Genomic DNA, 12,040 nt, shown 5'->3' with positions numbered 1-12,040 from the left:
CTACACAAATACATAGATTTTAAATGGGTGACTCCTTTTCATTTTTATCACAATTTTGTGTCTAGAGGAAGACCAGATTTAGTTGTTTTTTTATTCACAGCTAAGAAATACCATTAAGATAATCTAAGCCAGAAACTGAAGCCATAGAAAAACTAGTAACTGCAAAATACTAGTTCAACACCATCTTACAAATATACATTTTTAGAACGGGCAGAAAAAAAACAGAATAAAGTAGTAAAATAAGGCCCTAAAACCAGGTCAAAGATCTTAGAATATTAAAATAAAGCCTGTAAAAAATGTAGTGATCAATTTTCATATAAAAAGGGGACACAAAAGCAAAGTAGTTACCCAGAATAGGCAAATAGGGTTATTGACAAAGTCTGGTAAACAAAACCAAGGGGTTACCTTACTAGGCCAGAGAATGGCAAACTTTCTATGTAAAGAGTCAAACATTTTATAAATATTTTAGGCTCTGTGGGTCCTTAAAGTCTTTGTCATAATTAGTTAACTATGCCACTTGGTTTCACTAGATGAAATCAGCCCTAAACAGCATATAAATGAATGAGAATGGCTGTGTTCCATTAAAACTTTATTTACAAAAAGTCAGGGCAGATTTGGCCCACAGGCTATAGTCTGCCCAGTTTGTACTAGGCTATAAAGTTCTTTGTAGGCATAAACTGTTGTGAAAGAAAAAGGGGCCCATACTAAACCTGATAAGCTCAGAGAAGGCCTTACAAACTTATAGACTGAAAATAACCATGTAGGATGGTCTGAACATAAATTCCCAACTGAAAGCGGGTCATGGAAGGTGGTCACGTCTTAGGCCTGTAGCTTCTTTGACAAAGGTCAATCTTAACCTTAAGTGAGCCTATTATCTTTTTGCATCTAAGATAACATACCTTTGAAATGTCAGTGTAATCTTTTCCAGACCCCTCAAGGCACAATAGCCTGGCACCAGAACAGACCATAGAACCTCATTGTGCTATAAATGTTATCAACTATGCTATACTTGCCAATGTAAAAGCAGTATGTTTCTCTATTTTGCCTTTTTATCCAAATCCAGAGACTTCCTGGCTTTGTTTCTCCCGCCTCCTTAATCTACTACCAATGGAGTCCATGTAACCTCTCTTTATGTCTTCTTTTATTCTAATGTATAAAATAAGCTGCAAATCTGCCATTCTCAGGAGCATTTTCTCAATCCATTGAGATTTTGCTTCCCAGCAATTGTTGTCGGTTGGCTCAAATAAACTCGTAAAAATTCTCTATTATGTTTGGATATTTCTTATGCCGACACTGTGTTATGTTTATCAGTATTTAGCACCATTACTAACACATAACGAGGCTCATTAAATTACTTTTCAGATTAACTGAATTATCCATATTAAATATGATAAGAATAGATGAAACTAAATTCATTTGGACCACACCAGTGAGAAGAGACAAAAGCCTTTGCATTGTGGTGGGGTAAACCCTACATACTACCTTTGAAATTGCTTTCTTGTATGAAAAACTGCTACAAGCTTCCCTTTTGGGGGGTAAGAACAGAATGTATTATTTTTGTGAATACACAGTAAAATAACTACTGAATATTTAAACCCCAAATGTATACCTAGTTTTCAGTGTTGTTCTTGGCTATCTGAATCTCCACCTTCTGACTCCTGCCATTGCCTCAAAGGCTAATCCACTCACTTATGATTCAAGAACCCTTAAGCTGCCTACTATAGTTCCAAAACATCTTCTGATGTCTCTTTCCTGTAGTGTACGAAGATGAAGAAAAATAAAGGAGTCAAGAGGGACAGTGGAAAAGTAGTGACTGGTAGAGCCAAAGTGAGAGACCTGAATTCCCAAATTATTCTCCCATAACACATGGAGGACAAAATCTATCATGCTGTATCCCAAACCTACACTAGCTCCCAAGCATATTTACATATTCCTCTAGTCTTAGATAATAGTTGATTTAGTATCAATTCTTGGTTTTGGTCCAGGAGAAGATTAGATTAGGACTGCAATTTAATGCCATCAAAACAACAGTTGTTGTTCACTAAAATACTTTTTTCAATTTAATCTTCCCAACAACCCTATCCAGCAGTGAATATCGCGTTAGGAAACTGAAGTTTAAAGGTGAAGAAATGAAGCCAAAATTTGACCTTAGATTTGACTTTAAAGACTATGCTCCAACACACACACACACAAAATGCTGGAAATATACACTATTTATAAACCGGGGCTTCTTATACATATAAAATGGTTCGACGATAAGAAGTTACTTAACAAATACCTAGTAATTACAGAACAGTCATTAGAAAAAACATTTTAAAGATAAAAAACCTACTTAGGAAGGAAAATGCATTAGTATATCACTTAGGGGATAGTAAACAGGGTAAGACAACTATTTCCTTTCTATTCAAATAAACGGCCTGATAGGAAAGTAAATGTCTATCATTAATTTTGGTGGAGAAAATCTCTATCTCTGTACAAGAAAGCAGGAAGTATTGTTTTGTTTAAATATTCTTAATGTTGCTTTAGGCCTCTGATTAAAACACATTTTTAATTTATAATAATTGTTATTTAGAATACATCTTCTCAGTCCTGGCTCCTTACTTAGATCATGCGGTATCAAATACCTTAAGGAGTTTTGAGTATTTATAAATAAGGTGTTTTAAAGACCACTCTCCCTGTGTAAATAAAAACGGCATCCAACTGGACAGGCCAGTGATACTGAGGCAGCTTTATGCTGTTCTTCAAAGGGTAGGTGGGTATTTCTTATCAGAAAGCAAGCTTCAAAACCGGAGGCCCAGGAATAGGGTAGTAAACACAGCGTAACATTCTTAATGGCATGTTGGAATCATGACTTGTAGGTTCTTTTCTAAGTTGAACATATTTACTTTTGGCTTCCAGTGGTTTTTAGAATGTTAGAGTTGGATAAAATTTTGGAGAACTTCAGAATCTGGTATAAACTGCCATCTGCTTTTGTATGTCAAAAAAAATTTTTTAAAGAACATTTTTAGAGCTGAACAAGAAACAAATATATGACAAGACTTGGATCTTTCTCCCCTAACTTTCCTAGACCAGTTGATCAGGCAGTTGAGATAGGACATAATATTAAAAGAAACATAACTATCAAAGAACAACTCTGAAGTCACGGAACAATCAAAAGAAAGGCTTAATACTAACTAGATAGTTACTGAGGACAGAATTCTCAAGAAATAAAAGGTAGGGGGGAAAGACTCTGGAAGAAAAGAATGAAGTAAAATGGTTTTACACTACTAAAAATTTGTTCCTAGAGGGAAAGCTATTCTTTTCCACTCTTGGTCCCATTCCTTCCTCCTCCCAAAGCAGTTAACTCTGCAGAGAGAGGAACTACAGGTATTTTGATACTACAGGAATTTGGGACAAGGACTTCAATGAGCTAACATTCTTATTCACAGCTATTTAAAGGACTAGATAGGGGAAAGGAAGAAGTGTAAAAGAGTGTAGATTTTTCTACATTTGAGCCTATTTCTAGTATGTTCCTAGAAATGTGTGTTTATATGAAGAACAGAAAGGTTAAATGTGTCTGTCTCCTCACGAGTCTGGTCACCTTCACCCCAACACCTCATTTCCCTAGTCTGGAGGCAAACAAGTTAGAATTTGCAGAGCAGATCCTTCAGTCAAGAGGGTAATGGAACAAATTTTGCAGCTAACCACCTCAATAATAATTTGACTTGTAGCTATCAGAGGGATGGTGACTTTAATTAAAAAAAAAAAAAAAAAAAAAATAGGAACAGGGCCAGGGACCAGAAGGCACGATTGTTTGCCCCAGGCCCTCTCTACTGCTGTCTAGAACAGGAACATGCAGAGTAAGGCAGAGAGCACTGCAAATTTAAGACTACACAGAGCAGAACAGCTCCTCCCAGTAGGAAAAACAAGTGAAGATAAATTCTAGATCTCCAGGCCGAAAAAGGCAATAGGGGCATTATTTCAGCCCTAACTCTTATTTACATGGCTCTTTAAATGTCTTTGTATATTGACCATAAGGAGCTGAAGGAAGAAGGATGTTTTCTGCTACAAAGAAGATAAACTGAAGGCTGCTTCTACAAGACCAGCGCTAGAGGGCACCGGAACAAAGTATACTGAACATGACCTGTGAGATTGCCAAAGAGCTTCAACTCTGGAAATTAGGGTAACAGAGGAAATACCCATTGGTGAAACCTAGTGCACTTCCATTTCAAATAAAGACCTAATCCTCTTCTTGATATAGTCTTCTCATATATACTTCATTTTATACAAAATAGTGTTTACTGTTGAGAGTTAAATTATGACTTGAATTTAAACTTCGAATATAACTACTATCCATAATCTCCTAAAAGACAGTGTTTATAACAATAAAGAAAAATAAATCTTAAAAAGTACTCTAAGAAGCAATTTGGTAATATATATCAAACCTCAAAATTATGCAGGATCTTTGGCCCAGTAATCCCATTTCCAAGAATGTAAGATGAAACAATGTAAAACACAGAACAAATTTTTGCACCAGAATGCCCATCATTAATTTTATTAGTTAAAATGTTTACAACCTAAACATCCACAAAAGCTGAGTAATAAAAGAAATTATCGCATAAGCTACACAATGGACTACATGTGTGCATTAAAAAATTATCTATAAAACATCTTTTAATAACTGAAGGAAATCTCATGTTACTTGAAGAGGAGACAAAATTGTAAGTATATTATAATCTCAATAAGATTGAAAAATATGTAAAAAAAAGTACTAAAAGAAAATATATCAAAATATTACAGTGGTTATCTACAGGTGGTAAAATTCAAAAATTTTATTTTATTTTTACAATGAACACGTACTCAAGTGAGAGCCCAAATTTACAAACACCATTCTACCTTATATTTTGCACCCCAAACTAATAAGCCTAATTTATTAACTAAAAATGTAAGTGACCAAGTCATAGGTTTAAATGAGTTCCTATGAACTTAATAATGAGTAGAGAAAACCAGTGGTCAGCTAGCTAGCTCCCTCACTAGCTAAATGACTCATTCCATATTATCAACACAATAATTATTAGAGCATTTATATTAAAGTGATTTACAAAATGTAAAACATCAATGGCAATGACAACAATGCCCCCTTCAAGGGCTTATCTAAAATGAACAAGTTTTGTCAAATCATTTTCAAATTCCGGATAGCTCTAATATTACATTTATGAACAAAAGAATAATGTTACTGTAACAAATAAGATAAAGAACACATTAAGCATTTTTCTAGTATTTATTCAAGCTCAACAATTCTATGAGTTATATATGATAAACCAAAACCTAAGATTACGATGGAGAATCTAAAAGTTTTTGACCTAGTTTTTTGAAATTAATTTTTGTGATAAAACTATTACCACTGTTAAATATCAACAACAAAACAACCCTTCAAAACAGTATCAAAAGGTATAAAGCGAAAAGTAAATTTTTTATGCCTGTCCCCAGAGAATTTCTATTTCCTAGAGGTAAGCACTGTTATGTATACCTATCCAGACATCTTCAATATAGTAATCATTAATCAATACCATAGATTGTAGAATTTTACAGGTAGAAAAGGTTGGCCCAATACAAATTTCAATTTTCTAAATAAGTAACCTGAAACACAGATAGGTGATCTTTTAGTTGTTATTAATATTTGAAAAGCATTTTATAAGGCTTTGACATAAATTACCTGCTTTAAAATTATTTAAGTGACTTGCCTCAAGGTTATTTACACAAGTTAATGATGTGGCTGGAACTATAGTTAGGAGGTTGGTATCTTATCAAGTGGGATGTTAACAATATAGATTATACGTATAGAAAGCTTATTATGTATGTGGCTCTATTTTCAAAGACATCCTATATCACACAGGGGATTAAAAAGCTTGGAAATTCCTAAACCAGTAATTATTACACGAGTCATTAAAATAATTATTTTAAAAGAAGGAATCTTAGCAATGAAAGATTAATTTTTAAAGTTTGCATGTATCTTAAAGATTCGTGCTTTAAGATTACCACTTAGAGAACCACTTTTAAACTTCAGACACAACTGAACATAAAGATTACTAAATATATTTTGAATAAAACGATTATCAACAACTTAAAAGTGAGAATAATGGAGACATCTAAGTAAGGAGAATTTCATATACATACAAATGCAAAACAACCTATCAATAGAAATCAACTGAATAAAGCGCCTAAAAGATGCTGCAGCACTCTTTCTAGCATAAATAAAATCAGTACTGGCCACAAAATTAGCATTGTTATTGTGACAATGACAACCACAAAATCTGTATTATGATTAATGACAAAAATAAAGTTATCTTTTATTAGAAGAATATGTCAGACTAAAATTAAAATAGAAAGGCAAAGAATCTCAAAATAATTCTGCGATAAGTGGATTCAAAGGTAGAGATTCTCACTCCAGTTATCAATGCAATTGTGAAAGAACAAAAATTAAATTAAATTTAATGGACAAATTAACCATTATATTAAGTTTTTAGGCAAGTATTTATTCCAAATTTACTAAAGTGCAATTATCAACATGCAGCAAAAAAAACTCAGAAAACCAAAATAATCTCAGTGGAAAAAAAAATGCATATAAAAACCAAAGCAATGAAAAAATCAGAATAAAAGTTAACTATGTTATCAAATTTTAACTTACAGATATTCAATCTCCTTTAATTTTACCATATTAAAGAACATTTAAAAAAAACATGAAAATATAATGCAGTTTTAAAGTGGCTTTTCTAACTAATAAAAGGAGGTTAATCTCAATTTTTGCTTTTCAAGACTGAAATTGTCAATAAAATAGAAAAAAACAGGAGGCTAAACAATAAATATATCATGATCTTTCTAAACAAAAACAAAAACTCCAATTACTTTCCAAAGTCAGAGAAATCCTACAATTATTAATCAAAAAAGATAAAAAAAAAATTCTTTCTCTAGAAAAGAATGCTCTGTATCAAGCTGTTGGTTCTGTATGTGAATATATTATTAACCTTTTGTACTGGTTGAATAGCTTCTGTTTTGTTAAGATAGGGCTATGTAAACATGATATTTTTATGTGGTTCTTTATCAATAGTGTTTACTCATATACGTTCAAGCTTCTTTCAGTTCATGAAACAACTGAAACACTGATTTTATATTTGTGTCAGATAATTTCAATGTATAAAGTATTTTTTTTTTTGTTTTTGGTCTACTTCTCTTCATGGCTGTATTCATGGTTTCTTGTTTTCTTTTTAGTTGAGTGATTTTTTTTTTTATGAGCTTTCCTTAAAATTTTATCTGTGGAAAATTCTTTGAGGCAAGTTCCTTTAGAAAGGATTTATATTTGATTCTGATAGGTGCTTAGGGATACAGAATATTTTAAAGCAAAATCTCATTTTTTATTTTTTAATGGACTATTGAAGTTCTATGAATTTAGGGTGGAAATCTATGTGAAAAGCCAGCTCATAGTTATAAACTTCCATGGGAGACCTGTTTTCTCCCTTTTAATCAATGACAAATTTTAAGATAGGCTGTTTTTCCTATATTCCTCCAAGAATGGAGCTGGTGTAGGTTTATTTCTAATTTACCCTTGTGCTGGGAGAGGATCTTAGGATCCCGTCTTTATTAGGGAGATGTGCTACTTATTAGACATTCCATTTTGGAAGGGCCTTAGGATTTGTCTAGATTAGAAAAGATCCTCAATGTTAAGTAGGCTTCAGTGCTCCACTGACTCTTTTAGATTGTAGTTTCCCTTAATCTCTGGTTTGTATTTTTTTTCGTTTTGCATGGTTATATACTGATTAAAAATTAAAAATTTATCCAATAATTTGAGTTGCTTTTAATGAGTGTTGTTCGTTTAGTTTGAGCCCCAAAGTGCCATAATGCCAGAATCGGAAGCTACATATTATTATCTTTCAGCATTCTATATTTTATAGCATGTCACCTATCAGAGCTCTTGTGGTTTCTACAATAGTTATTTATTACAAGAATTTTAACTTTGTGTATAAACATGGCTACATATCTATTGCTTAAGGACTGGTTACCTTCCAAAGACGTAAAATATATTTAGTCATAGGATAAAGCAAGAATTGATAACAATAACGATTATATATTTAAAATGATAATTAATTATAACTGATAATAAATTATTAAATATAAATTAAGTAAGGTTACTTTATTTTAGTAATAACTCTTCTGTCTACAGAAATTCTTACTTACTTTGGAAGGAGAACCATCAGTAATTTTCACCAACTGCCAGAGAATCGAGTAATGGGAACACTGCAGTGCCTGTACGACTATCTGTATCAAATTAAAAAATTCAAACAAATGAAACATAATTTACATTTGCACAGTATTAAGAAACAATATTTATCATACTTTTTAATCTTACAATAAGGTTTCAAGTTCAAATTTTTGTAGAATTGAGGAGAATATATAAAATCATATTTGGTTAAAAAAAGACAAACCAACATATCATTCTAAATATAAACCCAAATAACCCTGTTTTAAACAAAAATGTACTACCATGAATACTTTGTTTAGTCAGATTTTTAAAAGGACATATATCTGAAATCTAAAAATTCATTCAAATTTTATAACTAATTGTTTTAAAGCATTTAAATGTGAAATACAACACTCATAAAGAGATGTGCATAAAACATTACAAACCTCAATGAATTATTATAAAGAGAAAACCCTATGTAACCACCACCTAGGTCAAGAAATAGAACACTGCCAGAACTTTCTCCCACTATATAGTTGACCCTTGAACAACACAGGTTTGAACTGCATGAATTCTTATACATGATTTTTTTTCAATAAATACAGTTGGCCCACCACATCCTTGGGGTTTACATCTTGGGAGTGAACAGAATGTGAATGGAAAACAGCATTTTCTTTTTTTTTTTAAATTAAACTTTTCAATTACAGTCAACATACAATATTACATTAATTACAAGAGTACAACCTAGTGATTAGACGTATGAATTATGAAGTCATCACCCTGATAAGTCTAGTACCCATCTGGTACTATACATAATTACAATATTATTGACTATATTCCCTATGCTATACTTTAATACCCATGACTATTTTTATATAACTGTCAGTTTGTACTTCTTAATCACTTCATCTTTTTCACCCATTTTCCCCAATCCCCCTCCCATCTGGCAACTATCAATTTGCTCTTTGTTATGTATGAGTTTGAAAAACAGTATTTTCAATCTGTGGTTGGGAATTCGCAGATGCAGGGGGCCAACTTAACTCATACTTGGATTTCTGAATGTGGGGCATGTATGAGTGTGTGTAGGCACCCCTAATCCCAAGAGTCAACTATAATCACTTTTCTCCCCTGTAAAGGTAATGGCTATTTTGATTTATCAGGCAGTCAGTAAATTTTAACACCTAAGTCTACATCCCTATACACTGAGGATATAATGCCTAGTTGTGAACACTATATGACTGGAGTCATGCAATTTGTATTAGTTTGAATCTGATTTCTTTCATTTGAACATTTATGTTTAAGATTTGTATCTGCTGCATGTAGCTACAGTTCATTAGTTTTTCTGGTCCTGTATAATATTTAGGGTATCTTCCTACTTGTTTACTGATTTTATTTTGATGACCTTTTACAATGCTTCTTGTTTTAGGGCATTATGAATAATGTTGCTATGAACATTCTTATATATGTCTGCTGGTGCACTGGTGTGCAGAGGTTCTTGAAGTTTTTAGTGCTCAGGACCTCTTTACACTTTTAAAAATTACTAAGGACCCCAAAGGGCTTTTGTTTATATGAGCTATATATCAATATTACCATATTAGAAATTAAAACTAATAAATGTTTACAATATTTATTAACAACAATTTAAAAAGAAACTTTATATCATAACATTTCTGAAAAAAACCTAAATTTTCTAAAAGAAAAAAAATTCAGTGTGAAGAATGGTAGTTTTATATTTTTGCAAATCTCTTCAACACGTGGCTTAACAGCAAACTGGAGTTTCGTATCTACTTTTGCATTGTTACGATATGTTGTTTTAGTTGCAGTATATTCTTTGATATGACACCAATACTCCAATGTACATTTCTGAGAATAAAAGTGAAAAAAGCAAGTCACATCATTTTCTTATTATAAAAATAGTGTGATTTTATGGACCTCTACTGGAAACCCCCAGTGGTGCCTGGACCATACTTTGAGAACTACTGCTCTAGGAATAAGATTGCTGGGTCATATAGTTATGTGTATGTTTAACTTTTTAGTAGCTAGTATCAAACTGTTATCTACAGTGCCTGGATATAGTAGTCTTTGACATTGCCTGTGGCTCCATGTTCTTTTTATCAATACTTGATATCATCAGATGTTTAAATTTGGTGATTTTATTATATATGAGTAGTATCTTACTGCGTTATTAATTTACATTTCTCTAATTACTATGGAGATGGGCACTTTTTCATTTTTTAGTGGCATCAAATTCCTATTTTGTGAAATGTTCGTCCCTATTTTTCAGAGAGACAACAGAATTCAAGAAAATATAATTAAGAATCATAACATAGAAATTTTCTTTCCAGAAAGGTCTTTGACTACATTTTTGCTTGAATACATGGTTTATCTTGACTGCAATAAACCATATCTAATAGTATGATATTCCATCATTATAGAGTCTCTATTACCTTTTCTACTTAATAGATGGAAAACCATAAGGATGAATATATGTAGAGAATAAATCAAGAGAAATCAGTAAATGAGATGGTATAGGAACTAGTTGTGAGTTTAAGTTGGTTATATTTTTTAAAATTCAGGTTTCGGATCACTTAAGCAAAAGATATCTCTAATGTGCCTACTCAGCACTGAAAATCACTCATCAGAATTAGAGGGATGAGTTTTGCTGCTTTTGATGTAACACTAATGAGATGATGTCAGGGTTTTATTAAACATTAATAATCAAATGATTAATTCATGTCAGAATGTCAGAAAAGATTACCGAAACACTATTGAGTTATGAACATTAATGCTACAGAAATCACCTTACTATACTTGGAAGATGCTCAAAACTGTATACCTGCTGGTACTGAGACACTTTGATAATCTCTAATTTATAATATAAAGTACATTGGTAAAGTGGTTTACGTGGAAGGAAAAGAGAATATTTAAAATATTTCTCTTGAAATTGACAAAACTTGTATTATTAAATTACTAGAAAAGTGATATACAAATTAACAATAATCAACAGGAAATTAAGATATGGAAAAAAGCAATGTTGCAGAATAGCTTACTTTTGGTGATATCATTTATCTTAATCATCACAGATCTCATTTCTTTTCCTTCTACATTTCTATTGAACTATATACTGGGAGTATTCAAACTGTATCCCACAAAGTTTTGCAGAAGTTTCTTGGAGATGGTTTATGAGGGGAGAGGGATACTGGGTCACTCTATTTCAAATAGAGCATCCCCACTTTAATTTGTTTAATATACTGATATTCATCTTAAGTTTACTTTAAAAGGGCTTCGCTGCATTACTCTAAAATAAAAAGCTCACTTCCACTGATTAGTAAGCATTTTGCTTTCTCACAGGTCTAATTATTTAACAATGTAGCTGATAGTACTTCAAAAGAAAATTCAGAACTCATCTTTCCAGGCTTTACATCAGTCATGTTGATATTTTATCCATATAGCAATGTTATCTTAACTTTCCAGAAGTCATTTATTGAGCGACTTCACCTTTCTGTAGTACAGACGTAACAAGAAAGACAAGCAATAAACTGTAAAAGCCAAAAGAGATTGTCCTAACCTATGAGCACCAGTCCTTCCACCTTTTCTTGACTATCATTACTCTGAACCTGGGAGGACACCATAACATGTATTGTGCATTTCTGGGCAAAAGTAGTTAAGAAGCAGGATACAAGTACCCCAGGAGCTACTGGGTCCCTGAATGACTGGGTGGTGCAGTGACACCTTACTTCTCTTAATTGTACTTTATGGTTATGGGAGCGAGAAAAATTTTTTTATTGTGTTAAACCCCTGAGATACTGAGATTAATATACTACA

At 32.3% G+C, this 12,040-nt stretch overlaps 1 protein-coding gene across 3 annotated transcripts in view; it reads right to left on the bottom strand.

Annotated features, from left to right (window-relative positions):
• STAG1 (stromal antigen 1) overlaps positions 1-12,040 on the bottom strand; it is a 333,229-nt gene that overhangs the window by 50,668 nt on the left and 270,521 nt on the right. For all 3 annotated transcript variants that reach the window (XM_025043566.1, XM_006907217.3, XM_006907218.3), the window contains one exon: positions 8,212-8,292. In XM_025043566.1, the coding sequence (XP_024899334.1) occupies positions 8,212-8,292 (81 nt within the window). The remainder of the gene's footprint in view (positions 1-8,211; positions 8,293-12,040) is intronic.

The sequence above is a fragment of the Pteropus alecto genome, unplaced genomic scaffold, assembly GCF_000325575.1.
Source record: "Pteropus alecto unplaced genomic scaffold, ASM32557v1 scaffold92, whole genome shotgun sequence".
In the NCBI taxonomy this organism is placed as follows: Eukaryota; Metazoa; Chordata; class Mammalia; order Chiroptera; family Pteropodidae; genus Pteropus; species Pteropus alecto.
The sequence above is the reverse complement of the archived record's forward strand: the minus strand, read 5'-3'. Positions and strand labels throughout refer to the sequence as shown.